The sequence below is a fragment of the Colossoma macropomum genome, unplaced genomic scaffold (assembly GCF_904425465.1).
Source record: "Colossoma macropomum unplaced genomic scaffold, Colossoma_macropomum, whole genome shotgun sequence".
Taxonomy (NCBI): domain Eukaryota; kingdom Metazoa; phylum Chordata; class Actinopteri; order Characiformes; family Serrasalmidae; genus Colossoma; species Colossoma macropomum.
In genome coordinates this window covers 11105578-11115927 of record NW_023494810.1, presented here as the reverse complement: position 1 = coordinate 11115927, position 10350 = coordinate 11105578, and the positions used below count along the sequence as shown (strand labels likewise).

General features: G+C 39.4%; 1 protein-coding gene across 1 annotated transcript; it reads right to left on the bottom strand.

The window, feature by feature from the left end:
* Positions 1 to 2934: 2934 nt before the first annotated feature.
* Positions 2935 to 9893, bottom strand: tbc1d20 (TBC1 domain family, member 20). The gene is made up of 8 exons (XM_036559960.1): positions 9424 to 9893; positions 6970 to 7155; positions 6780 to 6860; positions 6305 to 6491; positions 6023 to 6124; positions 4855 to 4996; positions 4259 to 4443; positions 2935 to 3277 (listed from the first exon to the last, which is right to left on the bottom strand). The coding sequence occupies exons 1-8, from the start codon at positions 9485 to 9487 to the stop codon at positions 3013 to 3015; spliced, it is 1212 nt and encodes a 403-aa protein (XP_036415853.1). The 5' UTR covers positions 9488 to 9893; the 3' UTR covers positions 2935 to 3012.
* Positions 9894 to 10350: the final 457 nt, after the last annotated feature.

Sequence of the window (10350 nt, the reverse complement as noted above, 5' to 3'; positions counted from 1 at the left end):
AAGAACAAGTCAGATATTCAGTTGAAATATGAAAGCTTTAAGTGCTGTTTATCTGATGGGGACAGTTTTGGTGTCTAACAGGTCTTCCAGGTGGTTGTTAGGAATCCCAGTTTCTCTGTACCTTTTGATAATTTTTTTGAGCTCCAGTTTTCCCCCAAATGTTTTACTTTGACTTCCCTCTTCCTTATGGAGGTATATTATTTTATATCTAATCTCTTCAGAAATATCTCCTGAAAAATTATTAACTTGGACTTAATGGCACTTTTGACTGGATTTTAAATAAATTACGGTGGTCTAGGACTTTTGCACAGTACTGTATGTGTATGTGCAAGACATGGAAATTCCTATAATGTCTTTTTAGTAATATGGCAGATCTTGTACAGCAGCCGGTAATCCACAATACACTGTTAGAAATAAAGGTTCTGTGCAGGTACATTTTCAATTCATCAAGGTACAAACAATGTAAATGTTCCCTCAAAGGCAAAACAGTGCTTTTAAGGTCCAGTTGTTTTCCAGGTGAAAAGTACAATCTCAATTCCAAAATAGTTGAGATGCTGTGTAAAATGTCAATAAATGTAAATGAAAACAGAATGCAATGATTTGCAAATCTCATAGACCCATATTTTATTCACAATAGAACATAGAACATATATCAGATGTTGAAAGTGAGACATTTTACCATTTCATGAAAAACATTGACTCATTTAGAACTTGATGGCAGCAGCGCATCTCAAAAAAGTTGGGACAGGGCCACGTCTACCAGTGTGTAGCATCCCCTAAAAATGAGCTTTGGCCCAGAGAAGACAGCGGCGGTTCTGGATTGTGTTGACATATGGCTTCTTCTTCATATGATACAGATTTAACTTGCATTTGTGGTTTGCACTACGAACTGGGTTTACAAACAATGATTTCTGGAAGTGTTCCTGAGTCCATGCAGTGATTTCCAGTATAGAATCATGCCTGTTTTTAAGGCAGTGAGGTCTGAGAGCCTGAAGACCCAGGCATCCCAACTTTTTTGAGATGCGTTGCTGTCATCTTTAAATGAGTTAATGTTTTTCATGATACGGTAAAATGTCTCTTTCAATATCTAATATGTGTTCTATGTCCTATTGTGAATAGAATATGTGTCTGTGAAATTTGCAAATCAGTGCATTCTGTTTTTATTTACATTTATTAACATCTTACACAGCGTCCCAACTTTTTTGGAATTGGTGCTGTACATATTTTTAACTTTTCATGATTTAATGTTTTAAAACATAATAAAATAAAGCTGGAGCAAGAAGGTGTGTGTGGAGTCAACTTAGATACAACTTAGAAAATATAATTTGGATTATGGTACAGTTATGTTCCCTGACTAAATGTACTGAAATGTACCCTTGAGGGTTCCACCCCAGTGACAAGAGGGGAACTGCCCCTTAGACAGTTTCGTACCTTTATTTCTAAAAGTGTACTTGCAAAAATGACGTTTTTTTTGTTTAGAAGTTTATTTGTTTTTGAACGTTTTGCATCTTTATGAAATTAGCTGAAATGACTAACAAGTCAGAGACAACTTAGCACAATCGCTCAAAGTGCAACCAGCGAACATGAACAGATTTCAGTGCAAATAAAACAATACTAAAAAAAATATATTAATAACTTACAATCCACTATGGATACCAGTGTGATGCTTAAGTAAAGATATGGATTACATACGGAAATTGTGAACGCGTACAACCAAGCATTGTTAAATTTTGAAGATAAACATAATGCAACATGATGCAGTTCAGAGTTCAGTTACAAAGTGATTAGTGAAAATAATATAATCTATTCTGAGCTGATATTCAAAATTAAAAAAAAAAAACAGTATTTATATGCACCATTATATTACATTGGTTTCTACGACCATGTCATTGAGGAACTAAAGCCATCCCACTTTTTACTGTCAACACATTGATTTCAACACTTCAGAACTGATTAATCAATTAAATCAAGTCTTCTTAGTACTTACTAAATTTGTGTGAAATGGAGGTCATTGCATAAAATGCAGCTAAAACTTTTTTCCATGGTAAGCTGTACTGTGCAATCTGAGAAGTATCAGCGGCTGTTGAGGGTGAATACATCTATATGTTTATATCATAAAATACATCAAAAATCACACCTCTTTTTCCTTTTCTGAACAACATACAAATTATCAAGATCATTTAAAAAGAATCTATACTTTTTAATGTTCAATTATGATCATTTGAAGAGCACATATAGAAAATAATGGGCTTTATCAGAGAGATACCTCACTACACTTACAAAAGATCAAATTAAAAGTGATAACAATACAAAGGTGGGACTTCAACAAAAAGATTTTTGGTCTCGAGATGATTAAAAGATAAAGGGGATACCTTCTCTTTAATGGATTTGGGCACAAAAGACGTTGGTTCTGGACTCGGTGGACGTTTACATAAACTCTTGAAAGTAGAAGTGACACTCCTCAGGGCTCAGTAGTTACTCTAGTCAAGCACTTCTGATGATCAGGTTAAACTCATGGGGAGACGTTATAATCTCTCTTAGCATAAAATACAGTTGTATGCAAAACTTTGAACACCCCTGGTCAAATTACATTTTGTTGATTTTCTAAGTGAAACACATCCTCTCCAGGGAACCACTTAAGCATGGCATTTTCTCCTAATTTTATTGCACAATTTAATTTTTTTTAACATATTGGAAACAAAATAAAACATAAAATATAAAATGTCACAAGCCACATTTTATTTTTTTCCCCCAAATAAGCTAAATTCTATTCATGAACAGCAATTGTGCATTAACTTGTGTTCTCTGTAGAGAATATTTACCCACTCTTACTTAGAAAAATCACTAAAACAGTAATTTGACCAGGGGTATGCAAACTTTTGCATAAGACCATATTTATTAGTCTTGTTGGCTTCACAAGTATAAATTAAAAGGGAAAAGACACAAAAATGTTTTGCAAACAGCCCCTCCTAAAGTCCTCAGGGAGAGGGGTCATTCAGCCGACTCCTTCGCTCAAGGGAAAAGGAGGTCGAGTTTAGGGGCCCACTCCAGAGCAGAGTTCACTACAGCTAAGGCGGCGGCTCCCAAGGCCACGGTTAGGCCCATGACGGCCAGTCTGACGAAGCGGCGGGCGGTGGGCTGGACCACAGCCATGGTGCCCCTCTGAGCCTCGACTGGAGCCTGCTGCTGCTGCTCTTTCCTCCTCCGCCGGAGCACCGCGTCAGGCCGCTGCTGGGCTGAGGCCAACTCAAAGTCTTTGAAGGTAGAGGCGGCGGTTCTGGAGGGCAAAATGAACTGTTATTTTTGGTGATGGCATTGCACCTTTAAAAACACAACTGAAAGACGACAATTTGCCCTAGCCGGCACTAAGAAAAGGGGTCTAGAACGCACGATTACTATTTATTTTTTTTCTTTCAGTGCACATAAAACTTGTATGAAAAACTTGTACACCCTCTCTTTATCTATTAGAATAGTTGTTACGATGCCTTTAAGACTGCTGTATGTGAATGACCTCTGTTATGATTGGATGCTTCGTATTGGGCCACATTCAAAAAGCAGTGTGGGCTGAAATGTGGAACAAACTGTTTAGGTTGGGACTGAAAAGTTTATTTAAAAAAAATAATCTTCAGCTGCTCCTTTTGGATTTATGGATCCTTTGAAATGCAACAATGATTAATTTGCTTTTAGACAGACAAACCTTAACTGCTGAAGGCTAAATGGTGCATCATATGTATATTTGTTCATAGCTGTGACATCACAACCATGAGGAATTCAAATCAGACTGTTTTTTGCAGCCCAGTGTTCACATATGGGCAATATGGAATTGAACAATATGGCAAACTCTTATTTGTACAAAAACAAGGAAAATGTTTTTAGTTATGTAGGCCCTTTAAAATCTGAATGACGAACATGATAATACAATTTGAAAGACATGCGTTTCACTGCTGATATGATGTTGCATTAATTAGCCCAAGACTGCAGCAGCATATTTGTGGATGTTCACAATGCTCAATTTTTTCTCCATAAAAACTTGCTATTAAAGTATTTTTACACCTAAATGAAATATCTTTATTGATATCAGCAGATCAAGGTCCAGTCACTGTGTATATATAGTGATCTATAATCTTCATGTATGTGACTTGCTACCTAAAATGCAAAATGCAAAGCATAACAAAGAAAGCGGAAATAAAAAGTGGCATGCATAAAGGAGAAAAAGAAAGAAAGTGCAAGTGAATCGATAGTAGCAGAAGTCACTCACTGCTCACTGCGTTGCTGAGCTGCTTCCTTGGCCAGCTCGGATGGTGGGAACTGGACGAAGAGGTCTCCAGCGCGGCTGATGAGCGTTTCATAGGGCAGGTCCTGAGGGATCTGAGACAGCAGGTGGTGCAGCATCGCCATATCACACTCACAGTCCAACACCTCCTCCTCCCGATAGAGCACGATCTGAGCACAATTTCGATACAGACATTCACAACAGAGACAATGTAGTCAAAGAGGCAAACAAGTGCTGTTTGTGCTCCTTTTCTAAAATGTTGTGGGGTCAGATGAAGGATGGTACAAGGCAGCGGAACTTCAATACACCCAGTTACAACAGCTGCTGAGCTACTGATACCCGTCCTGGCCTTACCAAACACAAAGGAGGTTCTGGAGTCTGCAAAACCATAGTTGTCTGCAAATGTTTGTTCTCTTCATCTTTCTTTGAATTTTGCCAGCCTGTCATTGAGTACCAGAAATAGCAGCGTCCAAAAATCCCTTTTTTGAACACGAGGACATTACTGAAGTCTAATTATAGAAATACATTGTACTTGAGTAACACTGCACACTTTTTGTGGAATTTCAAGTGAACTCACTCACCACAGCAGCAAAATAAATTGGCATCAAAGGATGGCAGGCCAGGAAGAAATCGTACAACCGCACCACATGCCGAAAATCTGATAACACGTGTCCAAACCAGGTGATGAGCCAGCTTAGGGCGAAGATGGTGCCCACCTCCGCTCTGAAGAGAAACAAGAGTGGCCTTGTTAATTTCACATGAAGTAACTGGCACTTAAAGCTGGGTGAAGTATTGAGTTTACACAATGAATAGGCTTCAGTCTGAACGTTACATAACGGCGATTAAAGCTGGGGCTTTTCCCACTCGGCAAAATTCCATTAAGCTTCCTCCTGGGTTTTTCAAAACCACTCAAAACTACAAGAAACTGATATTCATCAAGTTAATTGAATAATAAGACACATTAGGGGTCTTAATTCAATTTACAACATCACATTACAAGCTACCAAGACACATCTTAACAATCATGAAATATTTAAAGGCTCTTAGGTTTACTGATCCCTTATTTTTCATACTTAGTTTTCATACCTAGTTTGGTCCAGAGTGTTGGTTTTAGTAACACTGTATTTTTGTCCCATTTGGTTTGGTGGTTTCACATTGCAACTGCTAAAAAGTACCACACAGGTGTTCCTTGATTGGTCAGAAATTTGGCCGGGATACAATTACTCTGTTACTTTTACATTTTACCCAATTAGTACCAAGACAGACCATGTTTTTACGTTTTCATTAGCCTATCACAGTAGAAAATTCAGATCTACTCTTTACATTTACTTCTGATAGAATGTATGATTCTATCCATGTTGCATGAGACACTTAATATCTTGACGTCACAATCCGATTAATAAGATAAACAGTACTTGAACTATACTTTATAATCAACTGGTTTAATTACATGTCAATATATCAGAATCCTGATGCTTGGCCTCACTTCTGTGTCAAAATCAAATGCTTCACTATTGCTCGAGTAAAATGTGAAATGTGTGGTCACCGCAATGCAGGTGTGCTGCTAGATGAAGAGAAAAGCATGCTCTGATGTTTAAATCCCTTGTTTGGAGCAGACCTGAGTACAGGAGTTCTCACACCGGCCACAACAAATCAAAGTATAGAAAAGGTTTGACTGGTTCGCACCAAACACGGCAGATATGAAAGTGCCCTTAGATTACATGAACACAATCAAAACACTGAACTCACTGTTGCATGAAGTCATACACCTCTGGGTTGACTCGCTCTATAATTGGCATAAGGTAGTTCAGTATGTGTTTTGTGTTGTCCATGGTGGGGTCCATAAAGTCCCTGTAACAGAAAAAAAGAAAGATTCTCAATAACAAAAAGTAACATTGTAATACAACCTAAAAATCTAATTTGTTAGGTCCATTAAATGACTGAAGCGTCAGTATGTTTTGGGAGTGTAACAGTAGGCAGAATCCAATACCCTCACTACAAGAGACCACACTTTATGAAAAATGGCACCACCTGAGATGATGTGTGGAGAGCTTCTCCACCAGGGCAGTGGCAAGGCGCTCGCCCAGGACCAGCAGAAAAGTGACCACGATGTCGTGATAGCCCTGGTAATAGTGCAGCTGGGGGTTTTTCTGCAGCACCCGCAGAATGATGTCAATCAGCTCCTCCTGCAGACCTTCCCTCTGCTCATCAGGCATCCCTGCACACGTTTAGCATAAACAAAGGTTCTGGATGTATTTTTACAATACATGATATGTCACGATATATTTTTTTCCAACACGTGATAAACTGGAAAAAAAACACAGAAGTCCTACATTTACAAAAATCCCATCAAAACTATAAATACAATGATATTCATTTCACACACTGTGCTGCACTAAATCCAATTAAACTGTACTTCATGCTTTTAGTTACTCTTCTTAAGCAATCTGCAGTTGTTTTTCCATTATTTGTCTTGTTTGTATGCAAAGGCAGCTCTAACACCAACCTGGAGGAAAGCGTCTCAGGGACCTCTGCACATCCAAGAGCACTTGGTTGTAGTCTTTATTATTCTCTCTCTCCACCTCATCTGACAATGAATCAAACACAATGAACACAGATTATCTACCCAGAACAGTGGCACTTTACAATCAACATTAGGGCCAAGCACAGACAGTGTGTGTCAAGAATTAACCTACCAAGTTTTTCAGGTATGCTGTCTACGGGCACATTTAGAAGCCTGGGCCAGACTTTGCATCGGATTTCGTCAGTCAGCAGTCCTCCTTCGCTGATGGCCATCCTTCTCAGTGCAGCCACATCAACAGGAGTCATACTGAGAGCCTGTGAGATCTCTGCCATCTTCCTCTTCTTCCTCGACTCAGCATCTGCCAAGATGATTCAGACGGTCAGGGTAGTCGTCAGAATTGCAATGAATAGCGTGTAACAGTTCAAATGGCTAAAAATGTTCCATTAAAAGTGAGTTTGCTGCAGTAACAGCCTCTACTTTTGCAGAAAGGCTTTACAGTAGATGTTGGAACATTGCTGTGGGGATTTGATCGCATTCAGCCATAAGATCATTAGTGAGGTCAGGTACTGATGTTGGATGATCAGTTCTGGATCACATTCCAAATCCTAAAGTTACTGGATGGAGCTCCATCACTCCTGAGAACACAGTTCCACTGCTCCACAGCCCAGTACTGGGGGGGTTAATACCCCTCTAGCCCACACCTGGTATTGCACATGGTGACCTTAGCCTCATTTGAGGCTGCTCCAGATCCTTGATGCTTGTACAAGCTACGCATGTGCAACTGAACTCCTGTGTCAGCAAGGGAAGCACCACAAAGTAGCTGAATTCACTGAGTCTGGATACTTGTGGACAGTTGTTTATATGTGAAGCGACTTCTTCAGCAATTCCAGTAGGAATATGGCTTGTTGGTTTGCACAGAGAAGCCTTATCAGCCACTGTGAAATGTGATTTTTGACCTCTTCCCTCAATCAGATTTCTTCCTTGAAAACAGCAGCTGTTGAGATTCCCATGGGGAAAACACAAAAAAAAAGGGGGAAAAAAAAAACAAAAAAACACACAAACAGCCCAAAGTCTTCTTGACAGAAGAGAGAACTCCTCAGAAGTTTAGCAAAAAATGAACCAGCAATTTAAAGGCAAAGTGTTAAAAAGTTCAGTGTTTATAGGGGTGGGCAATATGACCATATTTTATCATTATCTTGATAAATCGTGTATTTACTGAGCATATCGTGGATATTGTCAGCACTAAGAAAACAATGGCTAACTACATAAGTCTTTCAAGTAAGCACAATTAGGCCTGTCTAATTGGATTTTGTGTAGTGCAATTTATAAAATACTGATTTTTTAAATCTTCGAAAAACTAAATTTTCGTGTATCTTGAAAATGTCTTGAAGTATCGTGATATATTTTTGCCATATCGGCCACCCCTCACAATATGCTCAGGAAAGCATATTATGACATATTGTGATATAATTCATCATGATAAACATAAATACTGTCATGTTTCTCAGCCCTAGACTGAAACATAATGGCTTTTCAGTCAACTGATCTATAGAAGTAAACAATGAATTAAACTTTTGTTTAGTTTAATGGAGTGACACAAAGTTAGTAGCACCCCAGGTTCAGATGTAAAACAAAGGTGATTTAAAAGGTATTAATGTGACGTCATCTGGGGAAGAAACTAGGCATGGACAAAAGGATGATGTTTACGGTTATTGTGATAACTTTACATCACATAGGGGCTCCGAGTGGCGCAACCGTCTAAGTGTTGGCCCTATCATCAGGAGATCGCGAGTTCGATCCCTGGCGATGCTACAGCCATCCGCAGCCGGGAGTCTGAGAGAGCACAATTGGCCTCGCTCTCTCTGGGTGGGTGGGATGGCTGCCTTTCTCCCCCCATCACTCACTAAGCGCGATGGTAGTCAGCGCAGGCGTCTGTTAGCTGACGTAACAGATCTGGCGGTTGGCGCTCTCCTCCGAGCGCGTTCAGCTGTCCAAAGACGTTGCGTGAGCGGCAGTTCGAAAAGAAGCGGTGGCTGGTTTCACAGGTCTCGGAGGAAGCCTGTGTTAGCCTTCACCCTCCTAGCGTTGACGCCGTCGTGTGTGATTGGGGGAGTCCTAACTAGCGGGTGGAATTGGCAAAGACTAAATTGGGGAGAAAACCTATTCTGAGCATATTGTAGATAAAGTCAGAACTTAAAAAACAGATCAACTACATATTCCTTTACGAGGAGAGTATAATTAGGCCTGTGTAATTGGATTGAGTATCTGTGAAATGCTGAATTAAAATAACTATACTGACAGTTTTATAGTATTTTTTAATATTACTGTTTTTCTGTCTGTTCCAACTTTAAACTCATTATCTTTAAAAAATAAATATCGTGGTACATATCGCGTATCGTCCTCAAATATCGCGATATCATTTTTTTTTTGCCGTATCGCCAACCCACAGAAGAAACTCCCTTTAACTGGCTGTATAATTGATTATGCACACGTCAACACAACATACTGTCTAGAAATTTTGAAACGCTGCTCTCGACACCAACCAAGTTGGAATAATACCGTAAATGGTTCACTTTTTAATTTTATTCTGTAACAGCTATGTAAAACTTTCCTCATTTACGGTTACCTTGTTTTCCGAGGCCATTCAAAGGAGAGGACGCTCCAACACTTCGGGATTTTTTCAGGTTCATAATGTTGACATAGCTGGCAAAACGCGTGGCGAACTGTCTCTTTTTTGCTTCAGCTCATAAAAAGAGGAGAAAAGCGCAGATGTGTCCTTCGTCTTTCCTCCACCATTGATTTGTTTATGTTCATACGAGCCCGTACGCCGTTCGTCATGCTAGCATAACAGCTAGCTGCAGCTTTCAGAAAGGCCACATCCCGGAGCTCCGCTGGCGCTCCTTTCCTCTTTTACTGACTCCGCTGTTTCTTAAACATGTCAAACGGCTAAACCGAGGCGTCCCGGAGTTACAGAGAAAACAATTCCACTACATAGTGGCCGTTCTTGTGCGAACATGATAAAAACAGCGATGTCTTGTCAGCAGCAGCATCTTCTCTGGGCTGAGAGTCAGACTCTTTTTTTTTTTCCACAGAAGAAGTGGCCTACATTAACGTTAGCGGCCCGACAGAATAAAAGTCCCCACAACCGATTTGCTTTGACAGAGGCTTAAAGGGATATTTCACCAATTTTTCAAAATTTCTGACTTACTTAAAATTACTGAACTCAGTCCTTGAGATGTAAGCCGAGACATTCAGAGTAGTTTAAAAACAGTTCATTATAGAGACACAGATTTCTTTACAGTGGTGGTTATTACAACACAAAAATAGCCATTTTATATATATATATAACAGTGCCTTTACATCCCTCTGCCATGAATGGATTAAAATAAATGGATTCAAATATATTTTAAGCAAAACCTTTATGACAAAATTATCATAAAACAATGTCTCAGACATCAGCTGTGTAATTGACAGAGCCGGTTTATTTTATGTAATAACCTTCTGTGAGAGCTTTTAGAGGTGGACATCTAGTTCCTGTCACCACCACTGTGAA

What these genes read in the sequence shown, in the direction of transcription:
- tbc1d20 (XM_036559960.1), bottom strand. Translation starts at nt 9,487, where the DNA reads ATGAACCTGAAAAAATCCCGAAGTGTTGGAGCGTCCTCTCCTTTGAAT. An exon ending in GAATGGCCTCGGAAAACAAG is followed by an intron (nt 7,156 to 9,423) that starts GTAACCGTAAAT and finishes TCATCTTGGCAG; the next exon opens with ATGCTGAGTCGAGGAAGAAG. An exon ending in CCTGAGACGCTTTCCTCCAG is followed by an intron (nt 6,492 to 6,779) that starts GTTGGTGTTAGA and finishes AAACGTGTGCAG; the next exon opens with GGATGCCTGATGAGCAGAGG.